The sequence below is a fragment of the Oreochromis aureus genome, linkage group 5 (genome assembly GCF_013358895.1).
Source record: "Oreochromis aureus strain Israel breed Guangdong linkage group 5, ZZ_aureus, whole genome shotgun sequence".
NCBI lineage: Eukaryota > Metazoa > Chordata > Actinopteri > Cichliformes > Cichlidae > Oreochromis > Oreochromis aureus.
In genome coordinates this window covers 33,329,919-33,347,461 of record NC_052946.1, presented here as the reverse complement: position 1 = coordinate 33,347,461, position 17,543 = coordinate 33,329,919, and the positions used below count along the sequence as shown (strand labels likewise).

At 38.9% G+C, this 17,543-nt stretch overlaps 2 protein-coding genes across 7 annotated transcripts in view; one reads left to right on the top strand and one right to left on the bottom strand.

The window, feature by feature from the left end:
- slc12a5a (solute carrier family 12 member 5a) overlaps positions 1 to 7,117 on the top strand; it is a 186,314-nt gene extending 179,197 nt beyond the window's left edge. For all 3 annotated transcript variants that reach the window (XM_039612342.1, XM_039612343.1, XM_031738567.2), the window contains one exon: positions 729 to 7,117. In XM_039612342.1, coding sequence (XP_039468276.1) covers positions 729 to 820 — 92 coding nt within the window. In that variant the 3' untranslated portion in view covers positions 821 to 7,117. The remainder of the gene's footprint in view (positions 1 to 728) is intronic.
- ncoa5 (nuclear receptor coactivator 5) lies at positions 7,104 to 17,212 on the bottom strand. 4 transcript variants are annotated; one of them, XM_031738864.2, is made up of 12 exons: positions 17,064 to 17,212; positions 15,464 to 15,522; positions 13,091 to 13,346; positions 12,756 to 12,863; positions 11,966 to 12,029; positions 9,767 to 9,985; positions 9,570 to 9,688; positions 9,140 to 9,269; positions 8,751 to 8,953; positions 8,442 to 8,646; positions 8,172 to 8,263; positions 7,104 to 8,033 (listed from the first exon to the last, which is right to left on the bottom strand). In XM_031738864.2, exons 3-12 carry the CDS (start codon positions 13,257 to 13,259, stop codon positions 7,465 to 7,467), a joined length of 1,878 nt encoding a protein of 625 aa, XP_031594724.1. In that variant the 5' UTR covers positions 13,260 to 13,346; positions 15,464 to 15,522; positions 17,064 to 17,212; the 3' UTR covers positions 7,104 to 7,464. The 4 variants fall into 4 exon arrangements, with proteins under 4 accessions (XP_031594724.1, XP_031594714.1, XP_031594705.1 ...); XM_031738854.2 differs by having other exon boundaries at positions 8,751 to 8,950; positions 9,570 to 9,691; positions 17,064 to 17,207; XM_031738845.2 differs by having other exon boundaries at positions 9,570 to 9,691; positions 17,064 to 17,205.
- Positions 17,213 to 17,543: the final 331 nt, after the last annotated feature.

The following is a 17,543-nucleotide window of genomic DNA, read 5'->3' as shown; positions in this document are numbered from 1 at the left end:
AAAAATAGGAAAATGGAAGAAGCCAGAAATCACTCCACCTAGATCTGATCATTCAGCCAAGCTTAGTACCAGACACAAAGGGTTTGGTCCAGGAGATAACAAAAAGCCCAGCAGTCACTCTAACAGAACTCCAGAAGTTCTTTCTACAGATGGAAGAACCTGCCAGAAAGATCACAATGTCATGAGCACTTCATCATTTAGACCTTTTGGGTTCGAGCAGCTAGACAGAAGCCAGTCTGACAACCTGCTTGAAGTTTGTCAAACTGCATTTAAAGCCCTCTGACAGCATTAGGAAAAAGCTCCTCTGACAAGTCAAAAAGTGAACTCTTTGAATAGCACCAAAATCTTTTTAGAAGCAAGATGACAGTTTGTTCAAAGCCCATCTCAATGAATATATGGAGCAAACCATGATATAACACCAATAAGGCGATTTAGCGGCTGCAGAACAAATCTGTGACTTCTCTTTACAAAACAGACAGACAGCTGCTTACAGATGCTTTCCATCCAGTCTGTCACAACCTTAAAAAAATAACAGGAAGAAAGTGATAAATGTTCCAAGTGTAGATGCCCGAGGCCTGTAAAAATTTACCTCAGAAAAACCTGGTTTCAGGTTTTCGAGGTTTCATTTTCTCATTATAGGTCATTGAGTGCAAAGTGAGCATCACAGAGCAAAAGGGGAACATTGTGAACTGAGTGTATGAGCTGTTTCCTTAATCGTTCTCTCCCAGATATGGAGTTTCTTGAGGTCCTCACTGAGGGCCTGAACCGAGTCCTCCTAGTCCGTGGAGGTGGTCGCGAGGTCATCACTATCTACTCCTGAAAAAGCAAACCCCCTCCCCTCATTATCACCCCTCTCTCAGCCCTGCTCCTGTGTCACCCGTACCCAAACCCTCTCATCAATGCTGCACCATTATTATATCATTCTTACAGTTTATTTCTATGACATAGTCCTCTCACACCCAACCAAATAACCCAGCTCAGCTTCAGCACCTCTCCCCAAGCTCAAACCCCAGCAAACCAACAAGCAGTATTAAACACTAAGCTACTCTCACTCCAGGCAAAAAAAACTGCTATAAATAGTATAGGCTCTAGACTGAATTAGATGCTATCAACATTTGTTCTTGGAGACGTTTTTTGCTTTGCAAGATTGCAGTCTGCTACAGAAACTCGCACTGAGTCGCAGTGACTCGGTCAGGAGGAGGTGGTGATGGGGTCTGCATGGGTTGTTAGCTGAGGTGTGAGCACACATGCATGTATGTGTCTCTTTGTTTTAATCTAGGTAGATTTTATTTATTTTTTTCCCCTGTTCGAACACAAATGTGGCATAGACACAGCTTCTCCACGGAGAGATCAAGAGCTAGCTGAAATGAGATCAATGTAGGATTGTCTATTCGGTTCCCTCGTGGTGATTGGACACTTCCCACAGCGTTCCAACCTGCTGTCTACGATGTGAATAACCGTTCAAGGCAGAAGATACTTCTACCCACAGTCAGTGTCACCTGCTGGAGTACGTATGTATGTGTAATTCACAATGGCATTTGAAAAAAGTGAAATGGCATGTGGATCAGACTTGCAGTATTATCTTTAAATTGATGCTCCACTCATTCTGTTGATTCCATCACCTACACTCCTTTCAGCTCATTTCTTAGTGGCTGTTCATCCCTGTGGCCACTGTTAGTGCCAAAAAATACAAGGCTAGCTTAGTTTGTTGAGATTGACACACAATTAAACTGTGAATAGTGCGTTTCCTAGCAGAAGCCTGGTGTGACAGCGGAGTGGGGAGACATGACAAAGCCCCCTCTGAGGAGATTATCAGCGCCAGCACCCCTCGACCTCTCGTGTGGATCACTGTAAATAATGTACAAGCTCTGACGCGTTGTTCAGTATGAGTGTAGTATTTTTGTGACATACTAAAAAGATTCTAATGGAGAGGAAAAACGGAGACAGCTCAAAACAGCTGCTTTTAAAAAAAAAGTTATTTATTTATTTCTTTATTGGATTTATTTATTGGATGGCATAGGCTCCTTTCACTATGATAAGCGTCATTGTAACCTCGACAAAGCACTGCACCTGCACTGTCCACCACTGTGCGACGAGTGAAATTTTGATGATTTCATCAAGTTCATTAAGAAAAAAAAAATACTAAATGTTATTTTTTCATGTAGAGAACAAATATGTATTTACGTTTATAGACTGAATTTACACATATTGATGAAATAGCTGTATATCATCTTGTCATTCATAGCTCTGCCACTGTTTTGCCAAACTTCAATACATTAAATGTGCCATATCAAAGTTTTTTCAGAGAAGTGGTAAACAAAATTCTGCCGATTCAAGTTAGAGAGAACAAAGTGTCGTTAAAAAAAGGTAAAAGGAGGTGTCTACGGGAAACTAGCATGGTGATGACACTAGTTGGAATGTCACCCTATAGATAATTAAAGAATACATGTTCAGCCCTCCATAAAACGTCCAGCTGTTGTCGATATCTGCTCTCGCCGAGTTGAGTTTTTGAACATCTATTGGTTATTTGTTTATAGGGTCTAGCCTAAATAAATAGAGAGGACAATGGCTTCTGTAGCTACTCACTTTGTCCACAAGAATGAACTCTATGCAGTAGACTACTCTCCAGTGAGATTTTCTATTCTATTTGATTGGTTAAGATTTGAGCCACATACATCCCTGTGACTGAATGACTTGTGAACAAATCATATTTACGTTTGAAGAGTGCATTTTTGAAGGAATGTGCAATGGTTGAAATCTGGACTCACGTGATCACGTTATTTATTTTTTTACACATATATTTTGTATATGTAGATTTCGTAAGTCTTATAAAATCCAAAATCATCTCACTCTGACCAAGGACAGCTGTCACTTTACTTTGATTGCTCCTGTTTCTTTTCTTAAAGAAACTGTTTTTGGTCATTTGCACTTCTAGTAGAAATATACAGTAAATATAAATAAACATATATATATATATATATAAAAATATATATATACAGTATATACGATATAGGGAAGCAAAACAAATTAGTTTCTAGAACTATTTACAAACAGTATTAAATGTTTTTAGTGTTGCTTGAATGTCGGACCATATGTTGTGAATGCTTCTAGTATCTATAGATTTATTTGTACTGTAAATAGAGATGAGATAAATCAACATTAAAGATATAGTAAAAAGGGTATAGACATACATATCAGCAGTGGTAGCGGTGGTTATCTAACAAGACACGGCTGTACCTGTACACATTTGGCCCGTGATCTCTCGACAGGGTTAGCTTTCTGTTTTATTAGAAAACTATACTGAATACCTTGATGCAATATTACAACTGAGGGCAAAACCGTCACCCTTTATTGTCTTTTCTAAAACGTGCTCTCGTAATTACTATCTTTAATCCCCTGAGTAAAGCGAACCAGTTTTAGGGGAACACGTTTTCTGTTTAGCGCTTTTAAAGAAACCGAGTGGAATTGCCAAAATATTAAAACATGAATATTTGTTTTGAGACTTTTAAACACACCTACCTGTGACACCTGAAGACAAGTAGCCCACTCCTAGTTTCAAAGATTTCTCTGTGCCAAGTGATAAAGAATTTATTTATTATGCTTGTCACAAAAGGGGTTGGGGTTGTTTGACACTCACACCTGTTTTTGAAGAACATGGTTATTTTGGGATTGTCTCTACAACATTGCCTGCATCAACTGAGCCTTTTAAATTTATTCAAAAGAAAAGATATCTGATGTTTATTGGAGAAGTTTATTGGAAATAAATTTATTTATGGAATTATAAATGTTTTATAATTGCTGTTTGCATGGTACCATGTGGCAATATTTGTTTTAGTGATTTTATATCGTGATGACTTACATGTTTTAAGGTGCAGAGTCAGAGTGGTGGAGAAAGGTGTCAAACGTTCTCAATGAGTTTCCGATTTTGAGAACTCAGGAGTGTTGCCGCACAGTCGGCAGCATGGTTTAACCTTGAAAATAAGTTTTTTTGCAAAAAACTCAAACAAAAAACAAAAACAAAACAGGAAAAAGTATGAGTTCACTATATTGTTAATCGTTATATTTCAATCTCGCTCAAGTAGTCTTATGTATTGTGATAGAAGATTTTGAGTTTGCAAATAGACGAGCCTTGGGAATAGTCATTTCACATTTTTGTAAATATGAATATCACAAATCAAGGACACTGTAATCTGCTAGTGTTGTCTTTTGTTGTACACTGTTCTATCACTGTGGGCAAAGTCTTAGAGTTTTGTAAGATTATGTGCAATATTGCTCTCATACCAGTATTTTTTTTCCCATTTTGTCACAATTTCAGTTTATATAAATAACTGGAGATGTCAGCAGTCTCTTAAATTTTTAGAGTGTTTGTCACCAGGTCTTTTGGACCAGAAAAACCTAAAGTGTTCAACCAAAATGTGGCAGAGGCAGCACAGCACTTTACACTGAGGGGGCACTCTGTGATGGAGGGGTCGGATGGCAAAACAGCCAGCCTGCTCTGTACAGATTCTGTCCCACAGTGATCCCTGGTGGCACAAGAGTGTATTTACAGCCAGCTGTGGCGGTCTGACAGCTCAGACTAAAAAAAAATAAAAATAAATCATGAAATCCCATCATCTCGCTGCGGTTCCCAGCTGCAACAGTTCAGACACCTACCTGTTAATTTTGTTTACATCTTATCATTTGAGCGTTTTCTTGGACATTTTTAGCATGCATCACTTTTTTTTTTTCCTTGCCAAACTTCTTTAAAAAGAATAATAGTAACTGTTAAATTTCTAGTGCTTGTCACTCAATCTGTGAGGTGAGCCTTCCCAGAATTCCCCCTCAACCCCACTCCTCAGCCCTTCTGCCCCAGCTCCCTGGTCTCCCCCATCCCAACCACGAAAATCCACCCCAGCTCTGTATTTTAAATGTGACTGCAGTATAATTCTGAGAAATGATCAAAGAATATAAAACTCGCGCTTCCAAACCTGGTACAGGCTCTGCTTGGACAAGGCGCGATAGTCGACTTAAAAACCAGCACGTCCCTCTCCCCCCTGAACTGATCCGTGATTTAGATCAGATCTTTCACCTGCACAACTGTAGCATGAGGCAAACTTGCCGGTGATCATTACCCAGTCTCCATCCTAAAATGGATATTAAGGGCTCTGAAACACATCTGTTACCGGGTTGAGGAGGCTGTCGTGTTAGGACACCAACAGAGAAGTACAAAACTAATCCCAGATTATTGCAGATGGGGGCACACAGTCTGTAGCTGAAATAAGATCATACCCCCTCAATATTATCTACACAGAAGCATCAGATGTGCCTGATATGGAAGGTAATGCAACAGCTGCACTTACATTTCACACAGTCGATCTCTCTGGGAGTCAGATGAGAAAAACTCGAGCGGCTATTCATGCAGTGCAAGCAGAGCCCCACTCCGGTTATGTTGTGTAACTCAGTGCATGCATGCAACTACCCTGAACAAGGTGTATTGAAAATATATTGGGTGTTTGTGGTATAAAAGTATTTTGTTTATATCAGACACTTTTTTTTTTTGTAGAAGAATAATATTTTTTCCTTAGCACTGGCCCATTGTATCCCAGGATGAATATTATTCTAGTATGAGATTCTATTTTTTATGGTAGATCTGTTGACATGGTCCTCTCATTGTGTCTAATAGCTGGAGATGAAGTGATTACCAAAGTATATTTCAGTTAACTACATAAATGAGTGTGAAAATGTGTGCTCCAGTGAATTAGATGAAGACACGTGCAAACTGTTTACCTTCTTATCAAAATTTGTAGCAAATGTCACTTCCCATGAGAATATTGTTTCAACAAGGTAAAACAAAGAACACTGGACGTGCCAAGGTATTATAGGAGACGCCTGCTAATTTTTATTTTTAAATGTTTGAAAAAGCAGTAAGTCTGCTGCCTGTCCAAAACTGGCGATGTACCTCTTTTCAGTCACCAGTTTTGGTTTTATTCAGTGTATTGATAGAAGTATTTCCAACTACCAAAACTGCTTTGCTATTTAGGCTTTTAAATGACCTTAAGAGGACAAGTTGTGCATTTTGGGAAGGGCACAGGTATTGGTTTATTGCATTTTGTGCAATAAACCAATTACGGCTTTATCAAAAGGTATATCCATCTACCAGCATTTCTGAAGCTCAAAACTAACACGGATCTAGTTTGTGTGATCGCTGCTTAGACCAAGGCTTAAAAACACATCATTTGTGAAAGGACTGTGTCTGGGCATTAGTAAGTTGCTGGTCTTGACTAATAAAGAGCAGAGTATGTAATCTGTCATTACAAACTTTGTTTTTTGTACGTTTTAAATAAGGTGTACACACAAGTACTGAGCTTTAACAAATGCCCAGTTTCATTTGAACAGATTCAGTTATTGGAGATTTGAGTTTTTCTGCTACAGACTCTCTTATCCTTCAACTTTTTTTAATGGATATTTCCCAAAATGCATTATTCCGTAATACTTGATGGCTTTAACAAAAAAAGAAAAAAAAAGAAAAAGAAAAAAGTAACCAGTACCATAACCTTGTCACTGTCCAGACTTGTTTTTAAATTCACTGGACTTGTGGGAAACACTCTGTATGGATGCTTGGAGGGAAAAAAAATAAAAAATGCACTGGATGTAGAGGATGTATACAGCATACACACAAAGACACACCTGTATCAAATTCAACAATATTGAAACATTGGTTCAGAATGAACCATTCATTACTTTTCCTTGATACCATACCTAGTCTTATGGTAAAGCCGTAGTGTGTTCCTTTCAGTTCTGTGGGAGTGTGTTTGTGTGTACATGTGCACTTGTACCTGCTGGGGGCGGGGGTGGTCATGGGCGAGGGTGGGAGGGGGCTACGTGTAAATAAACTACAGTTAGTGTGGAGGTGTTTATTTTTTTGTGTCAGTGCAAGTTAAATATTCTAAAACAAAAAAAAGACATGTATTATTCTCTATTGTGGTTCATGGTACATTTAAAAGAAAAAATAAAGAGGAAAAAGTAGTTTTATCTTACATTTCAAATGCTTATCTCTATGGCTTCTGGCGATACCCGTTCCATTTTATAGATTTGTCAGCACAAAATGCAATAAACCAATACCATTTTATTACAGGAATTGTGTCCGAGTTTTTAATTATGTCTTGTTTTGTTCATGAAAAAAACAATGTTACAAATTAAAAGACTGTAAAACTATAAGACAATAGTTGGAAAAGAACTGAGAATTCCGTCAGTGAGCAAAATTTACTTCATAACGTTAACTCATAACAAGACTGAATAATTATTTTCTGGCCAACAGCTGCAAAAAAGTCTTCACATTTTATGAACACAATGGAGGAAAAGAGATTAAAAGGTTTTACAAAAACATCCCTACAGTCTACTGATACTAAGCAAGAAAAGTCACTGCACAGGAAAGAGTGTGGCATCGGAGGGAAAAAAAATAATAATTCAGGGTTCTACAGCTTTTCAGTAGTGTCGGGGGTACATAGACACAGGTGGGGCCTGACCCATGCTGGGTGATGGTCTTGGGGCTTGCTGCTGAGAGGCCCCACTACTCACCAGATGGTTGAGAGAGGGTCCACTCTGAATGAGTGTGTCAAGAGCTTTCTGGACACTCGGGTTGTCAAAATTGATGCCTGAAGCAGAAGCAGGGGGTCTCTGAACACTGGTGGCAACTGGCATTCGGCCTGGAGGGTTTGCGTACCCCTGAGATGCAGGTGCAGGAGGACCTGGCATTGGTAGGCGGGATGGGTTTTGGGAAGGAGACTGGCCAAGAGATCCATATGAGTGTGACTGTGAGGGTGCAGAGGAGAGGCCAGTAGTGCCTGCTAACTGCCCGCTGCCACTGTTGAACAGACTGAGGATTTTAGCCTGCAGCTCCTGCTGGTGACTCGGATTAGCCGAGGTGCTTGAACCCGCTGACAGACTGAGATGACCTGACTGTGGGGGTGTGTGAGTAGATGAAGGAGGGAGTGCTGCAGCTGAAGAGGGAACTTCATGATGTACTGCTGGAGGAGGCCCAACATGGACTGGAGCTGTATGGAGACATCAGTTATTTGCTTCTCTATAGAAGTCATTGTATTCAACAGAAAAGTCAATAACCATTTCCAGTCCACCAGTTCCTTTTTATGTGTATGTAAATGAAAAAAATTAAACCAAAGAGGTGGCATTACCTGCAAGGGGATCTGCTGTGCTTCGTACCAGCCGAGCTCTTTTGTCCTTCAGGTATGCAATCAGACTGTCCAACTCGTCTGGAGTCACAAATCTATCCAACAAAACAAGATTATTCTTTCAATACAGAGAAACTAAATATCATGTAGACAACTACAACACACCATCACTAACTGATGAAATGTTGCATTCCCCAAAGCCATGTTATTTCATTGTAAAGTCTCCATGTTTCAGCATACTTGTATAAAAGCATAAAGATTTAAACACATTACCTATTTTCAGCCAATAGTGTGATGCTAGTAAGTAAGGAGACTGGGTGGCTCTCTCGGTCAGGCTCTCTGAGTAACACATCGTCTGCCATCTTCGCAGCCTTTCTGGCTATCTCCTCACGTTCTTTTTCACGGTTTTCGATTTTGTAGGTGTCATAGTTGTGGGCAACCAGCATCATGGCGTCCTGCATGGGCATGTTTCGATGCTCTGTAAGAATAAATGCAAGAAATGCAACCAAACAAAATAAGATTCTGACACTTCTGAATGACCTGAAACGTTCCAAAAAACATGTTAATATCATCTTGAATTACCTTGAGGTGTGCCAAACAGGATATTGACAGTGCAGGACCGATGCACCTGGTGTTGTTGGGTTATGATGATGGCAAAAGGAGTACGAGCTCGGCCTACATCCTCCAGTGCTTGAGTTAGAGACACTTCTGTGTTGAGGAAGATCAAATCCACCACCATTCCCAAGTCACGGACCTTCCGCCCAACCGTCTCAGCATACTCCCTACAGTGGGTTTTGAAGCACAAGTACAGAGACACACACACGGACACACACACACACACACACACACACACACACACACAAACAGGAGCAGTATGAAATGAAAACATTCCATGTACTTTGAATATTTAGAGAGATGTTTCTGGTCCAGGATCAGTTTTTCTTCCTATACAGAACAGACTGTGGACATACTTTTGGGCTTTGTTGACAACAATTACAGAGCAGTCGACAGGACGGTCAGCGTCATGACGTCGCTGAAGTTCTTCATAGTACTGGCGATACAGTTCATTACGCCGGCGTTCTTCTGGTCGTAGACGCTCCTCTACAGGTAATGAGAGGTGGGAGTGATTTCAAAATAATGTCAGTTTAAATTTGTATTATTCTGAATTTAATTATGCAGAAATCTTGGTACTTTATATTCGTAGTGATTTCAATTGTAAACCTAATATTACCCCCCCCAAAAAATTTCAAGATATTAGAGGAAAAACACAAAACCAACACTTGAATAATCATGAGAATTAAACCCACACATGAAAAAAAAACCAACAACAAATCAATTAAAATTCAGAGTATTCAAACCAACCATTACTAAACTATACCCTGTACACTGAAGACAACATACCTTCTGGCTCACGACGTCCATTCCAGGGATCTCCATAAGCATCCCTGTAGGCCTCGTCCTTCCTCCTGTAATAATCTTCTGCACCACTGCCACTACGGTAGTATCTGTCATACTCGCTTCTGCTGTATGGGAAAATTTCAGGTTCAAACAAAAGCTTAACCACTAAAGACTCAATCAGTGGATGGTCTGTCAGTCACCTGTAAGCAGAATCCCGTGGGTCACCTCTGATGTCCTTGTCTCTGCTCTCTGAGCTACGGTACCGGTAATCAGGGTCACGAGAGTGGCCACCTGGTCGAGGCTCCCGGGAGTCCCTCCCATCACGGCTGTCCCGAGGCTCACGTCCATCACGCCCATAAACAGGTGAGCGAGACCGAGGTCGGGGCTCTTTGCTGTCCCCGTAGGTGCTGTACGGGGCCCTGAGAGAAATGTCATCCATTAGTGCAGGTTAAGAGTTGAAGCTGCCTTTGAAATATTAGAAAACAGGAATGCCTGTCCTCATCAGCTAAGGACAGGTCTATGGGCTGGTAGTGTAAACGTGTAAAATAAATATGTACTTATTCAAATGTTTAAAAACAACAACAACAACAAAAAAAACAGTTTGTTTACAGAGTACAGCGTCTTCTCCCTTTGTTTTCTTTCTTCTTCAGACCACTTGTACAAATTCAGTCCGGTCAGTGATTCCGATAAGTCTTAGCAGCAAGTTTTCAAAAATGTTCTGTGATCTACAAACACACAACTACCAGCCAAACATGTAATGTTTATTGACCACAAATCCAGCTCTGAATAAAACAAACTTTTTGAAGGTGGTTTTATTTCGCACATGCAGCGCAATAAGCTCACAGGCTGTTAATTCTTCCGGAAGTTGAATTTCCATACTATGAGGTTGCAAGAATGCCAGAGACCAAGTAAAGATGTTTCAAGTAAAATGATATAATATTCAGAAATAGCATGACATACCAGTTTTACTTGAGTCATATTAGTGTATTTTCCTAAACACTTGTGATTTGCCCGTTTCTCTCGTAGTAAAAAAAAAAAAAAAAAAAAAATTATACATAAAATAAATAGTATGGTTAACCAAACATTTACCAAACATTTACTTATTACCATGTAAAATGTAAGTTTTATTAAGGGCTCAACTCCGAAGCGGTTCACAAACAAAATAACACAAAACTACCAAAACATGAAGCGCGTTTAGCAATCCTTTGTATCGCCACACAATGATACCCTGCCTACTTTTCCCATTCCCTCACATTTGGATTTTCACTGGTCCACGAAAGATAAACAAATAAATAAATAAAATAACGCTGTGTTACACTTACTCTATTTACACTGAAGTGATATAAAATTCCAGCAGCTAAGTGTTGTACAGAATTTAAAACAAAAAATAAAAAACTACTGCATATCCTGTCCATAAGGTACAGTGAAACACTTTACTTACAATATGAAGAGATAGAAAGATGAGAAGAGTTTCCCTTAAGTGGATCAGATGAAATGCAAGACTTACAGCAAGTCAACATGGAGGAAGTCTAAAAGATAAACTTTCACACTGCCCTTTAGTGGGCTCAGTAGTTACTTATCTTAACAATTCACAATAGGCAACTGAATCCAAATACGCAGAAACCCAGTGCCCAGTGGAGATGGTCCATAACCTGCTGCCTCTGAAATATGCTTCTCATGTGCAGGATGCTCTGTAGCCTGTACTGAGTCATAATCTGTATGGTGATAACTGAGCTGAGCTGGTTAAAGGAATACATAAGCAACAAAGCTTAAACGAAAAATACAAGTCCACACCGGCAATTGTAATTTTTTTTCTTTTCTTTTTTTTTTTTTAAGTATAAAAAGGTACTCTATGGAGTTTTGACCACTAACACCCTGCAGCTGTGGTTTTAAGGACAGGTCAACATGGTTTGTATTTTGTGCAGACATCAGCTGACGCAACGGTTTTATGTTATACACTACTACTATTCAGCTTCAGATCATCAGATACGTACACCTAATTAAAAATGTTGTAAAATATTAATGTTAAAAATATTGTTGTGAGGTATAAACCTTCCTACTGGATATGAAACATGAGAAAGTGACACACGATAGTCCTATCGTCATGCAAAGAACACCAGTGCTGAAAAACAGCCACAACGTGAAGAATGTTTGAGACAAAGACACTTAAATTACATCCATATGTCTCTATTCTTTATTTCAACACATCAGTAAACTTTTAACTTTGGTTGAAATACTGAATCCGCCATAAACAAATCCATCTAATGGTGCAGTAGCATCCATAAAGCGAACTTCTTCACTGGTGGAAATTACAGGTGAGGATATAGTTAAATACTTTTTTTTTTAAACCAACAACTGTGGCGATGGTAGTTCTTCACACTCATTTCGCGTTACTTTACCTTCGTGGAGGGCTCTGCTGGGATTGAGGTTTAGCTTGCCGTCGCTCCACTGCCATATTTACATCTGAAAATAAATCAATCCAAACGTTGAACACAACAGTGACATGGAGATCTGCTAATGATGTTCACGCAAAAAATGGAAGTGGCTGCGTCACGGTCCAAATGAAACAGAGTGCCAGGATCCAAAAAGGACGGAAGTTCAAAATGCAGAAGATTCTGTCGCCCAATCTGTCAAATTGAGTTTGAGATGAACCCAAAATGATGGACGTCTTTTCTCCGGGTCGAAATTTGCTAGAAACTAGCAGAGCTTGAATGTATTAGATTTTCAAGTTCAAATTTGGGCTTCAGAAACTCCCCAAACCAAAAGGTGACACATCTGAATCTGCGTTGAAATATCGTACACAAAAGCATTGCAGCAGGCCTTGTCAGAATTTAAAAATGCATGTTTGCCTTTATTGTTGATTTGCAAGTTCAAAAAGGAAAAAAAAAGAAAAAGAGGAAAGAAAAAAAAAAAAAAAAAAAAAAAAAAGGAAAAGCAAAGCACCGTGCATTCGTGGTTTATCAGACTCTAAAAATAGGGGTAATTTTAAAGAAAAATAAATTAAAAAGATAATAAAATATTTTATTCCTAAATTCAGACAAATAATTATGCCATTTAATTTTTTTTTTTTTTTTTTTTTTATTTATTAGTACATAACCTGACCTTATTCTTTCATTAGCTTGGTTTTTTTGGAACACGAATAATAACTCCTTCAGCCATACAATCACATCACTTGCAGTTAAGGCTTACCTATTTTATAACCTTTATATATTCGACCTTTTTGGGCCGCCTTTGCAGCTTCGGCTTCCTCAATGCGTTCAAATTGTACAAATCCGAACCCACGAAACATGGATACGCCTGGAAGAGGAATATTTTAAGTGCACAACCTTAGGACAATTCTGAAGAGCCATTTTTGATCAAACTACCCATTTAATCCCTTTTAAAAATATAAATTAGAACATTCTTGTATTTCATGCGAACTTGTCTGTAATTTTAACTAGTCAATATTTCACATGACTTTTAGGGACAACCTCCCTAATGCATACTGTCGTCATGTCATTAAAACTTGTATTGTGTTTACTGACCGACTACCTTCCCGTATGGGCTGAAGAGGTCTTCCAAATCCTTCTTTTCCATGTCGGAGGTCGGCAAATTCCCAACAAAAATCCTCCTCTCCAAATCTCTAGGATCATTACTGCTGCAGGAGCGCGAATAGCGCCCTGGTGATGGGCTGCGACTCCTTCGGCGAGACATGATTAGATCCCAAGTACACCGGTTTGTATCTTCGTGTGTCTCAAATGCTTGAACAGGTTTGGTTTGTTCACTTAAGAGATCAAATTCCTTGGAAGGATAAAAGGTTTTAGTGGATCAAAAGTTCAAATCACAAAAGGTCAGACAGAGCATCAAAAAGAGTTCAATCTTCAAATCCAAATTAAACTGGAAATGTACCGATAAATCATAAACCACTCCAAAATATTTACATATATTTATAATTTTCTAATTTAATTAACCTGTTGTGCAACAGGTTAATACGCAAAAGGAAAAAACGTTGCACTGCAAGTGATTTTTTTTCCCTTTTTAATAAATGTTGATTTTTTTTTTCCCCCTGCACCATGGTAGCTTGTGCTGAAATGACAATGTTCTCATCTCCCCATAAAAGGGATTTTGGATAAAATTTTGTTTGAAATAACCGTTTACTGGATAGAGACGCTTCATGAAGAAGAAAACTAGAACGTGTAAAAACAATTACATTAAATCCGTTTAAATGGCACAAGTTATGCCAGAATTTGACTGAGGCGTGCAGAATGAATTAAGGTTTCTTCTTGTAAAATGTGCAATGACCCTTTTCATCTTCACTGTGTGCAGACTTTATTATTAGTGCAAAATAAATGAGTTTTCTGCAAAGAAATGGCAGCAGAAGAAAATGAGACCACACTAGAGAAGCAGGACTAATCAGTGAGGAAAATTCCACAAGGAGAAAACGTTGTAAAGAGAAAAACTTAAAATCACTGACTATACCACTGATTGTTTCCCTTTTTTTTTTTTTTTTTTTTTTTTTTATTTAATAAGTAATGTTCAATAACACACTTCTCTTGATACAAAACACAAAGTTCTCGACATCGTACCCCAGCGAAATCCACAACTGTCCTTGGTGGTTGTATAGCGAGAGAGAAAAATGACAGACACCGGTGTCTGATGTTCAGGATTCAGAGTGAGATATATTCTAGTTATAGTTGACGACTGAAATATTTTAGAAGGTTCGTGGTGCAAATTTAAAGTCACACCATCCGAGAAAAATAAGCCCCATTGGGTCTCACAACAGTCCTTTGTGAAATAAATGCAGTCCTCTTCTCTTGAAATAACGCCGTCTTGAAGAAAATCAGATTAGCTGAAATGAAATCACGTTCCTGGGGTCACTCTGAAAATGCCAAAATCTAAAACAGCGCAATTTCCTTAAAAGTCCTTAGGAGAAATGTGCGTATTATGTGCCTTAGATTAGGGCTGCACGATTTTGCATAAAATGAGAATCACGATTTTTTTGCTTAGAATTGAGATCACGATTCTCTCACGATTTTCTTTTCCAATATAAATATTTATTGCACTTATTAACTGCACATCAACTTCATAACAGTTGAGACTGAACATAAAAATAATAAATAAACATAAAAACAATAAATGTCCCACATTTTGTCGTTACCGCAAAATGTTGTACTGCTTGTAATTCCGTCTCCACCGTTGCTCGACACTGCGTGTATAGAGCAGGTAGTGCAACATTTGAAAAAATAGTTGCAGGACGGCACTGTGTAGCGTTTGTCTAGGGTGTTGATCATTTTCCTAAATCCCTCGTTTTGCACAGTGTTGATGGGAGCCATATCTTTAGCCAGGTGATAAGTGATAGCCTCCGTAATTTCTTTGTGCCTGTGGGAGTTCGACGGCTATGGGGAAACGCTGTATACGGTTCCCATTATTGATGTTTGGGTGGTTGACCGGGACGGATTTTCTCCTGTCACTTTCTTGGCCTTTACAGCTTCGTCATCTCTCACATGCTCTCCGTTGTTTTTACCCTGCCAACTGGCTTCTGTTTCACGTGGTATAAGGCTCCGCCCTTGTCATTTGTTGAGCAGGAAGAGTGAGCGCTTGTTTTCATGCAGATTATGTCCCGGATCAAAATGCGGTACAATCGTCATCTTTTTTCTTTCTTTCTTTCTTTCTTTTTTTAAATCGTTGTCATTTGGAAATGAGATCGCACATAAGTATGAATTGAGATCGCGATTTTCTAACGATTAATTGTGCAGCCCTACCTTAGATAACGCAATATAAAATTATTTCAGGACAACAGAACCGCAAGAGGTTTTTCGGTCTCAAGATACATACAGCAGAAAGACCAGAGAGAGTTTCATTGCATTTATACTTGAAGGAATTTACATAAACCTTTCAGGAAGCAGCTCCTTACATACCTTAACTTGAACCTGGATAGCCTGGATTCAGCATCCACTGAATTTAGAAACTAGTGTGTCTGGGAAAAAAAGAAGAAGATACAAACACTACAATAAGCTTATGAAATTAATCAAATGAAATGCTCTAAAATATAGTCTCAAACAGCCTTTCGGAAAGTTATTGAATAAATTGATTCACAATAACAAGTCTCCACACCAGCCACTTTATTAGTTACACCTTGGTTACACCACAGAACTAGGTTAAATCCCTTTTTGCCTCAATTTCCCATGGAAGAAATTCAAGTTGCTGGAAACATTTCTCCTAGATTTTGGTTCACATTGACATGATAACATCACAGTGTTGCTGTACATTTGTCGGCTGCAGATCCACAATGCAAACCTCATCATTCACCACATTCCAAAGGTGCCCTATTGGACTGAGATCTGGTAATTGTGGAGGCCAAGAGCACAGTGTCAACAGCAACATTGTCATGTTCAAGAAACTAGTTTGAGATGTTCTCAGGTAGGTCCGGGTGGCTAAACAATGTTCAAATGATACCAAACATGTGCCAAGAAAATATCCTGCCAAAAATATCACACCAGCCTGAACCACTGATAAAGGTTAGGCCAGATTCATACTTTCATGTTAGTTACAGCAAATTCAGAACACCAGACTAATCAAACCAGGCAATGTTTTACTCTATTTCTTGACCAATATTAGTGACCCTGTGTAAACTGTAATCTCAGTTTCCCGTTCTTAGCTGATGGGCATGGCACTTGGTGTAGTCTTCTGTTGCTGTAGCCCATCTGCACCAAGGTTTGAGATTTCGTGCGATCAAAGATGCCCTTTTGTTTACGTTGGTTGTAACAAATAGTTACTTGACTTAATATTGCCTTCGGTTCAAACCGGTTTGGCCACTGTCCTATGATTACCAACAAGTCATTGTAAGTATTAAAAATAAGCTGCTTCTAGGAACAAAGACATATTTTTTTAAGAAACCTCAAAAAAGTCAATTAGCTGTAAGTATTTCACGTGCCTTGATTTAACTGGAGAAAATAAATGAACAAAATTTGAAGCATGTTTGTAAATGAGACATTATAATCTCAATTGGATCATCTGTATAAATGAAGGTTAAACAAAATAACTGAATAACCAGCAAAGCAAAGTAGCACTGCGAAACTTCAAATGCCAGTCAAGTGTATCACCTCTCACCAAACGCCTTTTTTAGCAACACAAATCCGACCGCGGCTCGTAATGTTGCTTTCGATTCGGACTCTTCGTCAAAGCTTTCCGGCCGCCTCATAAATAACGATTTACACGCTACAGCACCAGCTATGTAATCCAAAAATAGACTCGTTACACTGCTCATAAAACTAAGTCGGTTAACATTAAAAGCAATACTCTCATACACCGCCATTCCGAGCGACGTTTTAATAGCGTGGTTACGGAGTAGCTACATAGAGCTAGCTTAATGTCGGCGGTTAGCTTCTTAACGCTACCTTAACGAGGGACGTTAAAACCAAACAGATAGGTTCACAGTTACGCCTGCAAATGCTTTACGATCCACGGTTCGCTGCAAGCAATGCTATAGCAAGAACGACAGGGCGACTATGTGCTTACCTTCAAAGTCTATTTCGTGTTAATTTTCAGCCACCCACGGACAACCACTATCCGCTCACAATGCTGCGCTTCTTCTTCACTTTAGTTACAGCAACTGGCCCTGATATCTTCTTCTACCCCTTGTGTGGATGTAACTACCATTTCATTTAGCCTATATATCGCCACCTATTGGCTAAACATAAAATACGTGCAGTATGCCCTTCGAATCAATAAAACGAATTTTAGACCTTTAGAGCCTGAACCATTAAAAATAATTACCAGAAAAATATACGTTTTTTTTAAACGGAGTATTTTTTAACCCTCTAAGAAATTATATAAAGGAAATTAAATAATAATTTGCATATATGCGTTGTAATTTGTATTGTATTTTCTAAACCAGTCTCTCTTCTTTTGCAATGTTTTGCTTAATTAATAAAAATAATCAGTTCACGCTATTTTGACTCAGTATAGCTTAGCTGCTTCAAATGACTGGAAGGTAGC